This window comes from Alternaria ventricosa (assembly GCF_023758065.1).
Source record: "Alternaria ventricosa strain BMP 2768 chromosome Unknown scaffold_10, whole genome shotgun sequence".
Lineage (NCBI taxonomy): Eukaryota > Fungi > Ascomycota > Dothideomycetes > Pleosporales > Pleosporaceae > Alternaria > Alternaria ventricosa.
Window position 1 is genome coordinate 595,052 of NW_026055690.1, and position 17,605 is coordinate 612,656.

At 55.0% G+C, this 17,605-nt stretch overlaps 5 protein-coding genes across 5 annotated transcripts in view; 1 reads left to right on the forward strand and 4 right to left on the reverse strand.

Annotated features, from left to right (window-relative positions):
- Positions 1–7,820, reverse strand: part of J4E93_006280 (uncharacterized protein) — a gene marked incomplete at both ends in the record, with an annotated part of 29,741 nt that extends 21,921 nt beyond the window's left edge. Inside the window, one exon of the mRNA XM_049344197.1 lies at positions 9–7,820. Coding sequence (XP_049198632.1) covers positions 9–7,820 — 7,812 coding nt within the window. The remainder of the gene's footprint in view (positions 1–8) is intronic.
- Positions 7,821–9,048: 1,228 nt separating this feature from the next.
- On the reverse strand, positions 9,049–10,091 carry J4E93_006281 (uncharacterized protein; the record flags this gene model as incomplete). Its single annotated transcript, XM_049344198.1, has 2 exons — positions 9,049–9,938; positions 10,037–10,091. 2 exons carry the CDS (start codon positions 10,089–10,091, stop codon positions 9,049–9,051), a joined length of 945 nt encoding a protein of 314 aa, XP_049198633.1.
- A 372-nt stretch (positions 10,092–10,463) lies between these two features.
- On the reverse strand, positions 10,464–12,599 carry J4E93_006282 (uncharacterized protein; the record flags this gene model as incomplete). Its single annotated transcript, XM_049344199.1, has 2 exons — positions 10,464–12,278; positions 12,327–12,599. The coding sequence occupies 2 exons, from the start codon at positions 12,597–12,599 to the stop codon at positions 10,464–10,466; spliced, it is 2,088 nt and encodes a 695-aa protein (XP_049198634.1).
- A 1,898-nt stretch (positions 12,600–14,497) lies between these two features.
- On the forward strand, positions 14,498–15,265 carry J4E93_006283 (uncharacterized protein; the record flags this gene model as incomplete). Its single annotated transcript, XM_049344200.1, has 3 exons — positions 14,498–14,558; positions 14,610–14,945; positions 14,997–15,265. The coding sequence occupies 3 exons, from the start codon at positions 14,498–14,500 to the stop codon at positions 15,263–15,265; spliced, it is 666 nt and encodes a 221-aa protein (XP_049198635.1).
- A 262-nt stretch (positions 15,266–15,527) lies between these two features.
- J4E93_006284 (uncharacterized protein) lies at positions 15,528–17,298 on the reverse strand (the record flags this gene model as incomplete). The annotated part of the gene is made up of 4 exons (XM_049344201.1): positions 15,528–15,841; positions 15,891–16,671; positions 16,722–17,090; positions 17,149–17,298. The coding sequence occupies 4 exons, from the start codon at positions 17,296–17,298 to the stop codon at positions 15,528–15,530; spliced, it is 1,614 nt and encodes a 537-aa protein (XP_049198636.1).
- Positions 17,299–17,605: the final 307 nt, after the last annotated feature.

Below are 17,605 nucleotides of genomic sequence, written 5' to 3' on the forward strand. Positions count from 1 at the left end.
CGATGTACCTTGTCATCATAAGCATCCGTCCTGTCTCCGTCTCCTCTCTCGCTACGACTGCGGCTGCTCCTCTTTTCGCGTCGACTACTGGTCGAGATCGTGGAGCGCATGTCATCATCGTCTGAGCCGCCGTAGGTAGAACCGCGATCCGACCGATGCTTCCGTCTACGATGTTTGCGTTCTTCATCGTCGTCGTCCCTAGATTTCGAGGACTTGCTTGAAGCTTCTTTCAAGTTCTCCCTCGACTTGCTGCCGAAAAGGCCAAGGAAGCCACTTGGACGTTTCTCCTTCTCTCTCCTTGAGCTGCGATCCTCGTCTAGATCTGGGATGGAGGATACGACGGAAACCATGTCATCATCTCGTTTGGATCGTCTCCGGGAGGACTTGCGATCATCATCGTAGTCGCCGAGTTCGGAAGCAGCTGTCGAGCGTGATCTAGTCTTGGTCTCAGGTGATGCGTCTCGGTCCCCATCCCTTCTCCTGTGCTTGCGTCGTCGCTCGCCAGTCTCGGAGATGGCAGATTTCGTGTCCCAATCGTCAGCGCCCTCATCATCCTCATGGCGGCGATGTCTTCGTCTCCGTTCACCACCCTCTTCTAGATCATAACCGCGGTCATGGCTCTTCTCACGTGTCTCAGACTTGGCTTCGCGACGTTTACGGCGTCTCTCTTCGCGGTCAGGGTCGTCGTACTTGTAGCTCAGAGAAGCGATTGAGCCCACGTCGTCGTCATCGTACCTGCGTGGTCTGTCGTCGAAGTCATCATCGTATCTGTCATCGACATCCTGGTCGCGATCGTTTCGTGAGTGCCTGTCCTTCGCCTCCTCATTGAAGTCTGCGGGATAGAATCCATTCGATTCTTTTTCGTTGCCCGCCCGGCTCGGCACATCGTCGGGAGCATAGTAACCAGAGTCGGTTACGTTACGAGCAGTGACTTGATCATGGGCCGTCGTAAACAGCGCTGCGGTGGGAACCTTTGGGGCCTCGACCATCGTTTGGTATCTGGAAGGATCGGAAATAGTGCGGGCGTTTATGTAGTCGTCATACGTCGTCTCGGTTCTGAGAGGAGAGCTGATGCTAGGTGACCATTTGCCACTGCTGTGTCTCTTCTGGACCTTCGGCCTTGGTGTCTTGTCGGCCAACTCGTCGACGCCTTCGAATGCGTAGCTTGGGATTGTCACATTCTTCTCATTACGCTCGAGTGCGCGTGCGCCATTCGGTGGAGATACGGGAGAGTCGCGGGAACGGTGTTTCTCTGTGGACTCAAGATCCTTCCTGGCACGCTCGGCATCCGAGGCCATCCTGTTTTGATCCTGGTTCATGGTCATACCCATTAGAGCAGCGAAACCACCGGCCATTGCGGCGGTGGAGGCTTTACTGCCGCTGCTCTCACCTTGTCGCGCGGGCTTCTTCGGAGGACTAGGGGATTCTTGGAATGCTTCTCCTAGACGAGGTGGTTCGGCAGATCGAGATGGCTCAGTCGAGCGAGAAGAGTCGACGAAACGTGAGGCTTCGGCAGATCGAGAGGGCTCAATATCCCTGGGATCTCGGGAGGGTTCAATGTCCCTGGGATCGCGGTCGATGATCGGGCTGGATGGCGGACTGGGATCACTCATCTCCCAAGTGTCCACACTGGCTCGCTTCGATGACTTGGACTTCTTCTTCTTGTCCTTCTTCTCCTTCTTGCTGAGCTTGACATCTGGCTCCGCTTCCCTTTCCTTCACTGCAGGTGTTGGCTCTCCACGTCGAGAAACATTCTGCATAGCTACAACTTCGTCAGTATCGTTAGCCTTGTTCTTACCCTTTGTGTCCTTCTTCGCGGACGATGCCGACGGCTCCTCTGCGAACACCTCAGAGTCAGGTATGTCGTCCCAGCCGCCGGGCATGTGCATCGACACTGGCGGTGTAGGAATCTCGCCTTCAACAAAGCCAGGTCCCACTGTACTCTGTTGGGGCGTCCTCCACGCGTCGCGCTCTGACTCAGGCTGCCAGTATGCCGTCTGAACGCTGCTCGTAGATGGCACAGCTGAGATGATGGAAGGAGTGACTGTGGAAGATGGCGCAGCTGAGATGATCGATGGAGCGATAGTTGACGGGGCCCTGTTTCCATCAGAGAACGGGTTGCTGAGGGAAGACGCGGTAGGATTGCTGAATCCAGCTGCAGTGGCATTGCTGACAACAGTGCTGACGGTAGACGCAGTTGGATCGCTGAAATCGTAGGAAGTCGCACTGCTGAGGTTTGATGCAGTCGGGTTGCTCAGGGCAGATGCAGTTGGATTGTCGCGTCTGTAGCTACGCTCGTCCTCTTGATCTCGTTGATCTCGGGAAAGAACCGCTGCAGTCGTTAGTGCTGCAGCTGCTGCCGCTGCTGCTGACTTCTTCTCCTTCTTGTTGCTCTTCTTGGAAGCAGCATCCACGACACTGTCCCAGCTGGAGTCCTTCTCGTCCCGAACGTATTGCGTGCTTGGTGCAGTCTCCTTGCTCTCGGGGACTCTTGACATCTCGGGGCGGTAGGGTGTGTAGGTGGATGTCGTCTGTTCGGGCTTGGGCGGCTCGCGCTCGACCGTGGCTTCACGCGACCTGAGATCGCCATCTGAGACAAATTGCTCACGGTAAGATTCCGGAGTAGGTACGTCAAAGTGGTGGAACTGGTTCTCGCCCCAGCTTACCCTAGACCTTGCTCGGTTCGATTCGTCATCTCTTGGCTCGCGTCTAGTCTCTCTAGTCTCCCTGATGGGCTCCATCGCGGGCGATGGAGGGGCAGATGCGCTGCGTACAGAAGGCGTGCGACTACCGGGCGGTGTGGGCAAGATGAGGTTCAGCGATGGAACTTGAGGTGCCGGTTGTGGCTGAGAGGACCGACCATTTCTGGTGGCAGTGAATGCGTACGACGGAGGATAAGGAGGAAGCTTGGGCTGGCTGACAGGATAGTCTTCCCAGGATTGGTAGACGGGTAGATCTGGAGCACCCTCGTTCGGGTCTACTGGGCGGACCTTGGGCAGGTTGTCGTTGGCCAAGAGCTCTTCCGGTGCGAAGAATTCAGCTTGAGATACTGGCTTTGCATAGTACCTTTGTTCCCAATCTTGAAGGACTTCGCGAGCTTCCTGGCGTGAATTGTCCTTCTGCTTAAACATATCGGGGTTGAAGATGTCCTCGTCAAAAATGTCCTGCTTGACTTTGCTGGGCTCGATAGTCTTGACGCTGGTTGGCTCCCGCTTCTTGCTGCTCTTCGAGGATGAAGATTCACTCTTGCTGCTCTTGGACGAAGAAGAATCGTTCTTGCTGCGCTTCCACGAGGAGGACTCGCTCTTGCTGCTCTTTGTTGAAGACGAAGACTTGCTGTCGCGCTTCTTCTCACGCTCCCTCTCCTTCTCCTTGTCCTTGTTGTCCTTGTAGTCCTTGATCGCGGCAGTAGCGATTGCTGCTGCAGCACCAGCAGCTACTGCGCCAGCAACGGAAGACTTCTTGTCAGACTTGAAAGCCTCGCGTTCGCGGTCTTGTAGCTCCTGCTCCTTGCGTTGTACAACAGTGGCAGTCGAAGCCATTGAATCTCCTGTTGGCTGCTGCTCAAGCTTCCGAGCCCGGTCGCTCTCGTATCGGTCGGTGTAGTCCTGAGCTTCGCGTTCCCTGCGTCGGCGCTCCATGTCCTCTTGAATCTCAGCTTCACGGCTCGCGGCATCGATGCGCTCAGCTTCTTGTTGTTGAGATTCACGGCGCTCTCTCCGTTTGCGCTCAGCCTCCGCAGCCTCGATGGCGAGCTGACGCTGGCGCTCCATTTCGGACATCCGTTGATGACGTTCGCGGTCTTCGGCTTCCCGAGCGAGGCGTGCCTGGACCTCTTGCTGTTCGCGACGGCGTTCATTCTCGAGTCTCGCCAAGCGTTCGATGTCCATGAACTTGCGGGCCTCCTCCTGCTGCCGTTGCAGCTCCAGGCGACGTCGCTCGTCTTCATCTCGGCGTCGCGCTTCTTCTTGGCGTGTCGTTTCCTCCAAGCGGAGCAATGTCTGCCGGCGGTCTTCTTCAATCCGTCGAGCCTCATCCTCTTGTAGCTGCCGTTCTCTGCGCAGGCGATCCTCTTCCTCACGGAGCGCAAGTGCCGCTCGCCGGGCCTCTTCCTCTTGTCGCAGCTGTTCTCGACGCACTCGGTCTTCCTCTTCCCGACGCGCCTCGTCCTCGCGTCTCTGTTGTTCTCGGCGACGCTCGGCCTCCTCGTCTAGTCGCTCCTGCTCCTTCCGCCGCTCACGGAGGTCCTTCTCTGCCTGCTCTTGTGTCAGGTTGAAGCGAACATTGCTAGACGCGGACGGCGGTCGGCTCGGAGGTCGGTCGGGGTGTTTCAGCGCAGAAACTGCTGCAAATCCGGCAGTCGCTGCAAGTCCGGCGATAGACGCATCTCGCTTCCATGACGAGCTTTGGATGGGAGAAGAGTTTGCCCGACGGAATTGAGGATGCTGAGGACTTTGAATGATGATGTTCTGAACTTGAGACTGCGTGGGATATGGAGGTGGAAAAGGTGCCGGTGGGAAGTCTGAAGGACCTGCTGTGGTGTACCCAGATTGTGATGGCGCTTGTGTTGAGTAGATGGCGCCGGGGACTTGCTGCACTGGCTGAGGGTGTTGAATGGGGATGGGACCAGGTCCTGGGGTGACAATAGGCTGGTTGGTGACGATAGAGCTTGTACGGCGTGCATCGAACGACGCATTGGGGTCATGGGGTGCAACAGGATAGACCGACTGCAATGTTTGGGCGCTGCTGGACTCGCTGTCGTGATGTCCATGAGCAGCTCCAACTGCTGCGCCAGTCAAGGCACCTGCTGCGCCAGCTGCCGCAGGCCCAATGAACGAGGTACTAGCGATGTTGTCGTAGAGGTTGTTGGAAGACCTCCTCTTCTTGCCAAAGCCCCATCGCCAGCCCCATTTGTTCGTACCTGAGTGATTGGATCCAATAGACTCGTTGCTCTTGGTCTTCTTCAGGTCGTAATCGCCGTATACGAGACCGCCATCACTCGAAGAGTCAGAAGTACCATCGTCTGGCAAGTCCTCCCACTCGTCGTCTCCGTAACGTGAGGCGGGCCGCGAAGTTTGACTGGTCTTGCGACCAAGACGGCTCTCCTTGACAGCAACAACCTCGTTGTGGCGTTTGCCCTTGCCGGCCTTCGCGGCTGTGATAGCAGCAGCCGTAGCGCCAAGACCAAGCAGCGAAGCTTTGAGTCGTTCATCCGAGTTTCGTCTCTTCGGCGACGATCGTCTGCGCGTCCTCCTTACGTAGCCGGTGCCGAATGCCATCTCGGAGTCTGATGAGGACGTTGAAGCGTTGCTGAAGCTGAAGAAGCCCTTCTTCTTCTTCTTCAAGCTATTGGTTGTCTTCACTCGCTTCTCTTTTGGTGGGGGTGCAGAGAAGAAGCCTCCAAGGAAGCCACCCTGGGACTCGTGATTTTGGCCAATCTCGATAACAGAGGCTCCGGATGTTGAGCTTCGAGATGCTTTGTGTCGTAGTGAATGCGATCTTCTCCTACGACGCTCATCGTCACTGCTGTCTCTGCGGTGATGAACCACTTGAACCCTCTTCGGAGACCTGGATCGGCTGTGCTGCTTCTTCTTTGTGGCCGCTCCAAGGGCGACTCCTGCAAGACCTGCACCAATGGCAGTGCCAATCAGGCCTGTCTTGCCGCGTCCTGAGTTGGAGCTTGAAGTTGAGCTTGATCGAGAACGGCGCGAACGAGACTGGCGGCGAAAAACCTTGTGATCCTTACGGTCCTTTTTGTCGCTCGTAACGCCTACAGACATGACGGAAATGCGGTCGGCAGAATTGCTCCGGTGGCGGATACCAGAGCTACCATAGCTGTAACTCTTGCGATCCCCTGATCTGCTGCGGCTGTGTCGTGAGACCCTCGACCGACCGGACTTGATGCTGTATGTGTCGTCGAAATCGTCGCGACCCGCGCTGAAGACAGCCTTTCCAGCCTTAGCAAGGCCAATACCGCCCAGGCCTGCAGCTACCCAGCCCGCGGCGCTGCTCTTGTTCTTGCGGCGCTCCTCACCCGAGGAGATGGAGCCCCAAGACTTCTTCTCCTTGAGCGAGTATCGCGATTGCTTCTCAATGCCACCAGTGGGTCGCATAAACTCATTGGATCGCCGTTTGTAGTAGTGGTGCTTCCGTGGGGCGTCCAGAACGGAGGAGCGAGGGTCAAAGCAACCCTTGCAAACTCCAATGTACTCGGTGTACTCTTCCATCTTCTGCACGTCTTCGTAGTCTTTCCACCAGTCGACAAACTTGGAAACAGGCCCAGTGTGCTGATGCTGGTGAGCCATGCCGCCTGAGATGTATGGACTGGGTGTAAGGCCATTGTGATGATGTCCGTTCGGACCGTGCGTCGACGGGTGATGGTGTGTGCTATGGGAGTGTGTGTGGGTGTTGGAGTGGGTATGTGAATGTGAATTATGTTGGTTTAAGCCATAAGCCGCCAGTCCTGCGGCGCCAGCAGCGTACAGTCCAGCCATGCTACCAGACGAGTGCTTCTCTGGCTTGGCTGGCCGAGGTGGCTTTGGAGGAGGCGCGCCTTCCACGCCGTAGGCGGCGGCTGCAGCATATGGTGGGAGGTAGCTGCCATCGTTGGCAGCGGTATTAGAAGCATTAGATCCCGGGCCGTACATGTTGTACGTGGAAGCCGGAGCAGCCGGGGGGGTATTATTAGTATAAGAAGAGTATGATGTAGAAGGGCGAACATGCGATGAGCTGTAGCTCGTGGTGTGCTCGTGATTAGAGGAGCTGTGGCCCATGGCATATCCAAGAGCAGCTCCGCCGGCCGCAGTAGCAGCTGGGCCGAAGGTGCTGGACTTGTTGGGTCTCGATGAAGATGCGGGTCGCGGTGGCTTCTGGGGCGTCGGGGCGTCGTCGATGAAGGCACCGGGCATGGACGAGCTCGATGGTCGTGGAGGTCTGGATGAAGAGCCATTTGTGTTAGGCCCGTAGAAGTCTGCAGCGGCGCCCGATCCGGTGTCGGCAACGGGATTGGGCTGCGCGGAGGCAGACATGAGATGGGGGGTATCCTGTCCTATGATGACAGAGGGCGGCTGAGGCCTCACGCCAGGCTGTTGGTGCACAGACTGGCCCTGGTCGTTGTAGAAGTCGGCAGCCGCTCCGAATGGTTGGCCGCCAGGGAGCGCGCTCGAGGTGTATTGCAGAGGGTCCTGGCCGGGGAACTGGCTCTGCACGTGATCGTCGATGTAGTCGGGGTGTGGTGGGTGGCTTCCTACTGGCAGAGCGCCCGACATCATGGGCGCTCCTGCCTGTCCTGGGAACTGCGAGAAGCCGTCGCTGCCAATCTGGCCGCTGAAGCTGCGCTGGACCGACTTGGGACTGTCAACAATCTCGCCCCTGTAGCCGGCGCCAGTTTGCGACGTGCTGCCGGATCGCACTGAGCGCGTCGAGCGGCGCTTCTCGAGCTTCTTGTCCTTGGCCTTGCCCGTCTTGCGGTCCTTGTCGTCGCGCAGTGTCGAGCTGGACGACTCGGCGTAGCTGCTACGGCGATCGTCGCGACGCCTGTTGTCGTCGTCGTAGGGATCGCTGGTGTTGTTTGTTGTGGCCCGTGAGCGCGGCATCTCGTCGAAGGCAGTCGTGAAGGAGGCAATCGAGGACGCGGAAGGCGCAGTGTCACGTTTAGATGAGGCCGATGTCGATGGCTTGCGCGTCGTCGAGGATGACACGACGGAGCGGGCGTCTGGGTCGCGCTTGGAACGCGTGGAGTCGCTAGTACGGCGGCGGCGACTTTCCTCGTCCTTGTTACTGTTGGAGGCAGCAGAGCTACCGGTCAATCTGCTCCACATGATGGCGGAGGACTGCAGTCAGGATCGCGGGGGCGCAGATGCGTTGTTATTACAAAGTGGTGCTGGCAATGGGTCGGGCGCAAATGAGATGAGTCTCTTGGTGGGATATGCTGGGTATATCGCTGCAGACAGTCGCAAGTGAGAGAGAATCGTTCAAATCGTCATGTCGTGATGATATAGTACAGGTTTCCGATGCAGAATGGCTAGGAAAGTATGCGCGCAATGCCCAAGGACAACCAAAGCAGCCTCTCGCGGTACTAATCGCAAAGATTGGTGTGGTGCAGAGCAGCTGAAGTGCTCGGCTTGGGACGTAAGCCCCAGCAACCGAGTGAGTTGGCGGCAAGGGTTAGCTCGATCCACACGGGATGGAGGCGAGGCTGGGCCAATAGCTGCCCGATGGCAAACGCTTCTTCTGCGGATCTTTACCGGGGCTTCTTCCGGGGCTGTTCTCGCTGTCATCGAGAACATGTTGATCAAAGTGAACTGTGCAGCCTGGCGCGCGCAAATCTAGTCTTGTGGTTCTAGTAGTTCGTTGCAGTTCTTGCTGCGTGTTGCGAGCTCCTGCCACGACCTCCATCGGACACAGTCAAGGCACGCGGAGATTTCCGAGGCCATCAGTGTAGTTATCTTGCATGTTCAATGTTGGTTAGGCCGCCGAAATCTTTAAACCCGATCGTTGATAGTCAAACATCACCCAGTCGCATCGACAAGGATTACAACAAAAACAAGGCGCGCGTGTGACATGGAGTCCGTTTTTGCATTAATCAGGCTTGTGCGACCTGTGTACATCTATTCGCGACTGTGCTATGCAGCCCTTCTGAGGAGCCACTCATTACACTCCACATGTTCCTTCGATGTTCTGCGCGTCCAATCCATCATCACCTGCATAGCCTGAGTCGTTCGAGTCGAATCCGGAGTCTGATGATCTATCCAAATCATGACTCACTATTTTCCAAGTCTCGCTTTCTTCTGGGAGAGTCTTCATGCTGTACAAACCATAGGTGAACATCGCTTCTTTCAAGCACTGTGCCCTTGAGCAGCGATCGGGATATTCCATGATTTCCAGTAAGCTCCGTGCGATGAGATCAGGTTGTGTTGTGCTCTGTCCTACGTCGCGTAGTATGCACCAAAGGACCTCCGCACCCCGCTCGTGGAACAAGCGGTCTTTCATAGCAAGACCAAGGCAAATTTCCCGCTTCTTATAAAGCTGCTGGAAGTCTCGGCGTGACTAGGGCCGCCCGCCAGCCATCAACATCTGCCGTATTTGCAGGATTTGCGCGCGGTGCTCTGGTGCCAACTGGTCAATCTGCTGCTGCGACAGCGCCATGACTTGCGCATAGAGCGCCTGCTGGTCCATTCCAGGCGCTTGTGGTTGTTGTTGCTGTGGAGGCTGCGCGTACGGCTGTGCGACGGGAGCCTGAGGTTGGGGAGGTGTAGGCGCAACTTGTGGTGGGTATCCGGGGTAGTTCACAGGCGGTCGCGCAACTTGCGGTGGTGGCTGCTGTACTTGCTGAACAGGTGGAGCCTGCGCAACTGGGGCAGGCGCGGCCGATGTCTCCACAAGCGAGGTCAGGATTTGTGGGTCGACCAGCTGGAGGAGCAGTAGCGACTGAAAGATGGCATACGCCAGCTGAGGCGCTTGTCGCAGCAGCTCTGTCGCCTTGGCGGGATCCGTCATAACAAGGCCTTTCATCTGTGAGAGGATATCGAGGAGCTGGTCGGGAGGAAGCGTGGAGAGGGTGCGCGAGATGGCATCGGGGCAGGTGAGATTGGGCGGCAGCTCGACGCCTGGTGGAAGAGGGCCCAGCGCGCTCGTCGCTTGCGCCGGTGCTGGTGCTGCGGGTTGTTGGCCGTTCATGGCTGGTTGTGTGGCCTGGTCGCGATTGGAAGGCGCGTTGTCGCCGGAGCCGCTCTCGTTAGACCAGTCGACCCTCAGCTTCCTACCCATCAAGTCGTAGTCGTTGAGGTTGCGCACGGCTGAGGCTGCGGCGTCAGCGTCGGCGAACTCTGCGAAGCCAAAGCCCTTGGGGCGCCCTGTTTCCTTGTCGTACACCAAGCGAAAGTTGAGGACCTGTCCGACGCGCCCGAGGGTTTCGATGATGAGCTCTTCAGTGCCGCCTGGGTTTGTTAGCTCTGTTTAGAAATACAGTGGTGTGAATGACGCAGATTTAGAAGATCTGGTTTCAATGTAGGCTCCAAGGTGAGCAGTCGCATACCGTAGGGAATGTTGCCGATGAAAACAACTCTGCCCGCTTTGTCGTTGGGCGCCATCGCGGTGCAGTCTCGATATTGATGAAGGGATTGTTGCAAGGTACACGGTGAAAGAGGGTCGGTATATCGCGGGAGATCGAGTGAGTGTTTCTTTGAGGTCGAGGCTTCCACGAGGCATGAGCTTTGGACCGTGACTAGCGCGACTTTGGGCTTGGCGCGTCGTACCAGCTGAGCAGGCACACGACCAACTCTTCCCTTCCAAGGTTAGACATGGTTCGTCCACAATTTGAATGCATCTTACTATACTCACATTCTTTTCCGTGCTCGTAGCTTTGCATCGATATCAATCTTGGCTTTGGACGATCACATTGTGTCTCACAACCAATTTTAGCAATGTTTCGTCATGATGTTTAATTGGTGAAAACTACAACTCTACAACTTCGCCGCCGACGGCGCACAACACGTACCGTCCTCACCAATCGTCGCAGTAACACTAGGCTGCTGGTGCTGCTCGCTCAACAAGCTGCTCTTGTTAAACGCCTGCTCACTCGGCGGTACATCAAGTGCAGGGTTCTTATCGAAGAAGTTGACCGGCTTCATGTGGATCTTGATGATCTCGCAAGGCATGACAGGGAAATCCTCAATACGAGGCACGTGGTTGATTCCCGCTTGGATGTAGACGACAAAGTCGGTGTCCTTGACGTTGTCGTTCCTCTCTGCCCAACTCCGCACTCCCGTTCCACCGCGACTCTGGTTGGTGTAGGTACCGCCTGCGTATAGTTCGCCGTCCCTGTGCTTGACGACGTAGATGTTGTGGTCGGAGAACTCGGCGCGCTTGTAGTTGAAAGAATCCTTGTCGGACAGGATCTTTTGGAACGGCGGCGCTTGGATCTTGTACGCGACAGGCTTTCCGTTAACGGGGTTTCGCACGTTCGGGTTCTGGATCTTGAAGGTGCGGTTGTTCTCGTATGCGATGTCGTAGCCACCCGACTTGTCCACAACCGTCTCTTGGACGTAGTAACCAGTGCCGTGTGGGTTGAAGTCTGAGCGCGGCATTGGGAATGCCTCGTCGTACACGAGTCTGTTGTCATATCCGTCAATCATGGGGTCAACGCGCAATGAGAAAATGTGTTGGTGATGGACGGCAAGTACACCAGGGTGCACGACTGTACCGAAGGGTACCTCGACACCTTCATCGATTGGCTGCGTGCTCAGGATACCGGTAGCCCTGATCTCGTAATCGACCTCTCCAGCTTGGTTGAAGATGAAGGCCAGGATGTACTCGTAGTTGGCTACGGTGATGATGCTCTGGAGCACCAACTCCCGGTTTCGAGCGACAACTGCGCGGCCGGTGCGGTAGTTGGTGTGCTTGAAACCGATTCCAGCATCTTGCTCGTGGACGCATACAACGTTGGGCATCTCCACAGACCCACCGTGGTTGTCGGCGAGTACGGCCGAGAGATAGTAGATGGAGCCCAGACAGTCGCAGCCCAGCTTGAGGTTGTTCGCCATGATACCAGCACCAACATCACCCAAGTCGAAGGCGCTCTTCTTGTGGTAGGGATGACGAGGGTCCGCGTACGGAATGTTCATGTCTGAAAGGCTCATCCGGTAGAACAAGCTGCGGTTGTCGTAACGGACATCGTACAGTACCATACCTTCACGCTGGTTGAAACCAACGCGGAAGTTCCATTTCTGCCATGAGATGACATTTGATGTGCCTTGCTGTTCGACTTGGAAGCTAGCACCTTCCGGTTGGATAACATTAAGCGGCTTGAGATCGGTCCGTAATTGTTGGGCCTCGGGTATATACTCGTTGGGCGGTTGTATCTTGTATTTCTCAACTGGCTTGATGGTGTTGTCTGCACCAGTCGGTAGTATATCAACGCGAATGACCTCCATCTTCTCCGTGCTCACAACAGGTGAGATGGGAAGTGGCATCGCGTAGTGGTTGGAGTCGGCTTCTGATGAATTCATCGGGTCCCTGAGGTAGAGGAAGCATTGCCACAGCCTATCTTCGTCTCCAACGCCATCGGAGCCGTAGATCCATGGGTCGCTGATTACTACTGTGCCTTCAGGAAGCTCGAGCTTGGCAATCTCCGCTTGTACCTTCTCATCGGTCAGGACGAGCTTCTCGATAGCGACAATCTCGTCGCCGTCCGCGTTCGCATGGACAAAGGGCCCAAGAAGGACGTTGCGGTCTACGCGACGTGAGGTCAAGTCCACGACAGCCTCATGGAATTTGCTCTACCCAATGGTCAGCCGCAAGTCTTTCTTCCGAATTCACGCACATACAGTGTTGCGGATGTAATAATTGACAAAAGCTTTTCTCGCGATTGATGGAAGTGGCTTGCCGCTATGCTCAGCCTCCAGATATTTCAGTGCCTCGACTTTTGTTGGTTCCTGCAGCGTCACGACCTTGAAGTGCAGGTCTGTGTGCGCTGGCCATGAAGCTTTGATGATCGCCGCAGCATCTTGAAGTTCTGATGCCGATAGCGGGGAGAATGGATGAGCAGATACCGATTTCTCGCTCCGCGGACTAGGATCAGTGGCGACTTCTGCAGACATTTTCTCGCAACGAACAATCACTGAGTTGATAAAAAGTTGAAAGATGGACAGTAGAAGAAGTTGACTGTGGAGGGATGGATTATAACGCTCGAACTACCGACGCTGCTGCCCTAACACAGCATTCGATGTGATAAGACTGTGGATCTGGCGTATCTTCGTACAGTTTTCGCATGGACTTTCCAGGTCAGTACTAGGCGTATGTCGATGGCGACGCGACGTGCAACGGGATCACGTGTCGTACCCCGCTTCCCGAGGTCCCAGGCTCCCAGCCTTCCAACTTTGGAAGCAGGAAGGTTGCCCCCATGCTCCCACTCAACGTGGCAAGCTTCCAGCGAATACTCTCCAGCTGTGCAATTCGGGCCTTGTGCGACTTTACTTGGTCCGATAACAACATTCCAGGCAAGTATGTTGAATGAAGCTCTACCAAGGCATCTAGCGCTGTCGCGGAAGCCAGGTAAACCTAGGAATAACAGGCGCGTACCGTCCAAGAAATTCGAAGCTGATGCATTACCTTGATTGATACATAGGGGTACAAATTCTATCCCAGGGCTTTTGACAAAGACTGTACGGCGCAGCGAGATTTCGAATCTGGTTTGGGCGACAGAGTGATGTTCGCAGGGGGCTGGGCCTCACCAAACGCGTCTGCTGGACTGCTCCAGTGACACGCCCTCACCTGCGATTTCTTCAGCAATACAACCATCACATTGCTCGAGATCAAGCTAATTCTTGTAACAAAAGAAGCAGACTAGATATAGTGAACATCGGAACTCACTTCGGGAATACTCATGTCCACGGTGCCAGCCTGGCTCAGGAAGAGCGGGCCTTACTCCAGATCCACAGCGCAAGCGAGCAACCCTTTGATTTCCAGAGAAGGTTGCTTTTGTTCAAGTTTGCGACAAGAGATGGGAAATTGACCAGCCACCCGCCGCATCGATCACTCGATCGACCTTGAAGAAACGACTGAGCCTGCATATGCAGGACATTGCACAAAAAACCTTTCAGCAAGATTAATATACAAGTTCTCAGGTGCCTGTTTCAAGCGATAGAGGTTGTGGCAATCATCACCTCGTTTGTCGTTCGGCATCCGGTTGCATCGATTGCATGACTCGGCATGAAACATGTACGCCGTTGCGAGTCGTTCGCACAAACAACAACACCTCAGACGTTCAGACAAGACTCATATTTTGCCGTAGTACACCGGTGTACATGTGCGACAACCAGTTTGGGTGGACATTGTGGATCGGTGTTGTTTCCTTTTTCTTCGCATCGCCTCAAGTTCCGCCCTAGCTTGGACCATAGTGATTAAAAACATATTACCCCAGATATTAATCTATCCTAGGCGTCCAGTGTTGTACAGTTCCAGCAAATGCGCCAGCCTCTAGCTCCGACGGATAGAACCCACAGTCGTCGGCACATGCGCTTCTCCTATTCGCCCGGTACGCACATTTCGTGCATGCATGACCAATGGCCTGCAGTCCTGCATGTCAAGCCCCCATACTCGCGATATTACCTGCCATACCCTCACTTGTTCGCCTCGTCGAAGGCTGTCACAAGGTCGTTCCAGAAGGAAAATTCTACGAACAACCACCGGCAATGAGTATCCACACTCCACCTCACGTCCCGGGTTCTTTGCCGCCTTGCAGTACCCATCGTGCCTGTCCTGTGACGTTTCTTCATTTCGAGTTTCATGCTTGGACCAATCATGGCTTGACGTTTACCCTCTCTGGTCATGTCCTGCGTGCTGCAATATAGAGTGGTATCCATTCGAGGCGTTGTATCTGTGAGGAAGAACATATATAAGAACCGGGGACTTTGCTCTCGTATTCTCTACCAAGATCAACAGCACCTCCAAGTTCATTCGCTATCCTCATCAGTCTCTCACTTACCAATCTCACATCATGAAGTGCATTGCTATCGCCACAGCCGTTGCGGCCTTTGCCAACGTTGCCTCGGGTCACTGTATGACACTTCACCACTCATTCTGCACCAGCATATACTAACACGTACAAGACATCTTCCAACAGCTCACCGCCAACGGTGTGAAGGGTGCCAACTTCCAGAACATCAGGCCCGTTCCCAACAACAGCCCCGTCACCGACCTTGCGGACAAGAACCTGCGATGCAACGCTGGCGGTAACTCCGGCAGCGGCACCACCACCGTCTCGGTCGCTGCTGGCTCGACCGTCTCCTTCACCGCCGACCAGGCTGTCTACCACCAAGGTCCCGTCACCTTCTACATGACCAAGGTCGACTCTGCCGCCGCCGCCGATGGCTCCACCGACTGGTTCAAGATCAAGGAGATTGGACCCACCTTCTCCGGAGGCCAGGCCAAGTGGGACATGAGTGGTAAGTCACAAACTCCAATCTCGCACTGGAATGTATCTAACACTTTCTTAGCTACCTACTCCACCACCATCCCCTCCCAGATCCCCGCTGGAGAGTACCTCCTCCGCATCGAGCAGCTCGGCATCCACAACCCCGGCAGCCCGCCCCAGTTCTACATATCCTGCGCTCAGATCAAGGTCACTGGAGGAGGCAGCGGAAAGCCCTCTCCCACTACCAAGATCCCCGGCCATGTCAAGAGCACCGACTCCGGCTACACCGCGAACATCTACGCCAACTTCAACTCCTACACTGTTCCCGGTCCCAAGGTCGCCACCTACTAGACGTAGGTAGATCTGGATATGCGATGGAATGGGCGCTAGGATCGTCTTCTCGCAATCACACTGAAGCTTGATGTGCTTCATTCTACTTCTATGTATATACCTATAACATGAACTCTGCACATATTATTGCAATTCCCCGATCTTGTTTGCCCTTTGCTACTGTGTATGTTTATCATATGCCACTCTCACAAAAACATCGAGGCCTGGGTTTCTGGACAACATGCACTTTCCCATTGCAGATATTACGAATTTCCGCCGTAAACTATATAACCCACTTTCTCCACCACGAGAGATTTTGTTCCACCGAAACCAAAATCTCCGCCTTGTCATGGTCAACATCCGCAATCTCCGACAGATCAACATCTTGCAAAGCAATGATGCCTGACCTCGCGTAGCAGAACCCAGCAACCCACAGGAAGATGAAGATGGCTATATCGACGTAATACGTGAGGAAGGTGCCCACGCTCCAACGACCTGGGAAGAAGACGCTGTAGCCTGAGAACAAGATGACAAGGACGAGCGCGCCGCCGGTGGCCCAGGCGAGGTATGGCTGTAAGGGGCTCTTGTATGCGAGACCTGGTAGTATCAGCATCATCTTCGGCAGAAAGAGAGGGGGTGAACTCACGATCTCGACTGATGCCTTGGACTTTCAATGCGTAGAAGAACCTCAGGTAAGTAATCTCAATGACAAGCCACCCAATCAGTCCAGCAATAGTTGTAATGTTGACGAACCATCCGAACACGACCGATGAGTTGCTCCCCAGACTAAGATAGACAAGTGGCATAAAGATGAGCGAAGCTCCGATCGCCAAGTATGGTGTTCCGAACCGGTTTGTGCGAAGCAAGACGCGGGGAGCCTGTCCGTCTTCTGCTAGCCCGTACAGGGTACGTGATGCAAGGAAGACGCATGCAGAGCCACAGCTGAAGGCCGAAGTGCATACGATTGCGTTGATGATTGAGGGCAGAACATTGATACCAGCGCGCTGGAATGCAATGACGAAAGGACTCTGCTGAGCATCACCAGTAGAGATGCCAAGATTTGGGTCGTTGAACGGAACAAGCATGCCAACGATGAAGATGCTGACAACATAGAAGATAAGTACTCTCCAGAACGTCATCCGAATAGCGTTTGGGATGATGACTCTTGGATTCCTTGTCTCGGCGCCAGCGATGGCGACCACTTGAATGTTTGCGTAGCTGTAGGCTGCGGAGATCAAGGAGCTCCAGAAACCGAGAAACTTGCCAGTGTTGCCAGGGACGATATACTCGTTGAAAGGACCGGGGTTCTTCCAGTACCGAAAGCCGATTCGGTCTCCACTGGGGGACCCTCCAAGGTCGACCACTAACCCGGCGATGATGAGACCTATGATAAGGAGGATCTTGAGAGCCGCGAAGAAGACTTCACTCTTTTGATTGTCAGATGTTGAGTTGAAAATCAGGTTGCATCAGGACTTACCTCGCCGTAAACCTTCACACCGCAGAAGTTGATAACCACAATGATCACGATGAAAACCGAGTACCAGATGGCAGGATTGATGCTGTTATCCCAGAAGTTGATCAAAGTTGCCGCAGCTGCGAGCTCAGCTGGCGCCGTAATTGCCATGGTGTACCAAAAGTTCCATCCGGTTGCGATGCCGAGTGCAGGTTGCACGAACTTCGTAGCATGGCGAACAAATCCTCCAGTGACAGGCATGAATGCCGACATCTCTCCTGCAGATAGTGCGACACCGCAAGCAATTAGTCCCATGCACAGATATCCGAAGAGAGCGCCGACTGGTCCTGCGGTAGCGATGGCTTGGCCGGATGCTAAGAAAAGTCCGGTGCCCTAAAGTTGGTGCATGAGTATGGCGATTACAAGAATGCTTTGAAGTGGTTTGACATACGACCATGCCAGCTATGGCAATCATGTTGATATGGCGACGCCCAAGATCGCGTTTGACCTCATAAGTCGTACCGACGGCTCCATGTTCGACGTCTGAATTTGACGCAGAGGTTTGCGCAACTTGCGTAGCATCCTTCTTTGATAGATCCATGATGATGCTCTCTCAGCATGGGAGCGCGCAACGGTTCCTACAAGTACCAAGCCGAAGCGGGAAGCTTATCTCACTTAGCAGTTCGGCATCCACGGGGGATTCAGTGACTCCGTAACCATTGATAGCGGGGTTCTAGTTTCTGATAGGGGCTGGTCAGGGCGCCCGAAAACCGGCGATCGTGCTGGGGTGTCATGAAATGCCGGCTGCTATCTGTCATGCTTAGAACGCCGGTGGCCCCACCCTTCTCCAAACGCGGAGTCAATAGAATCCAAGAAGAGACGGGATGAGCTTGCAAAACATCAGCAAC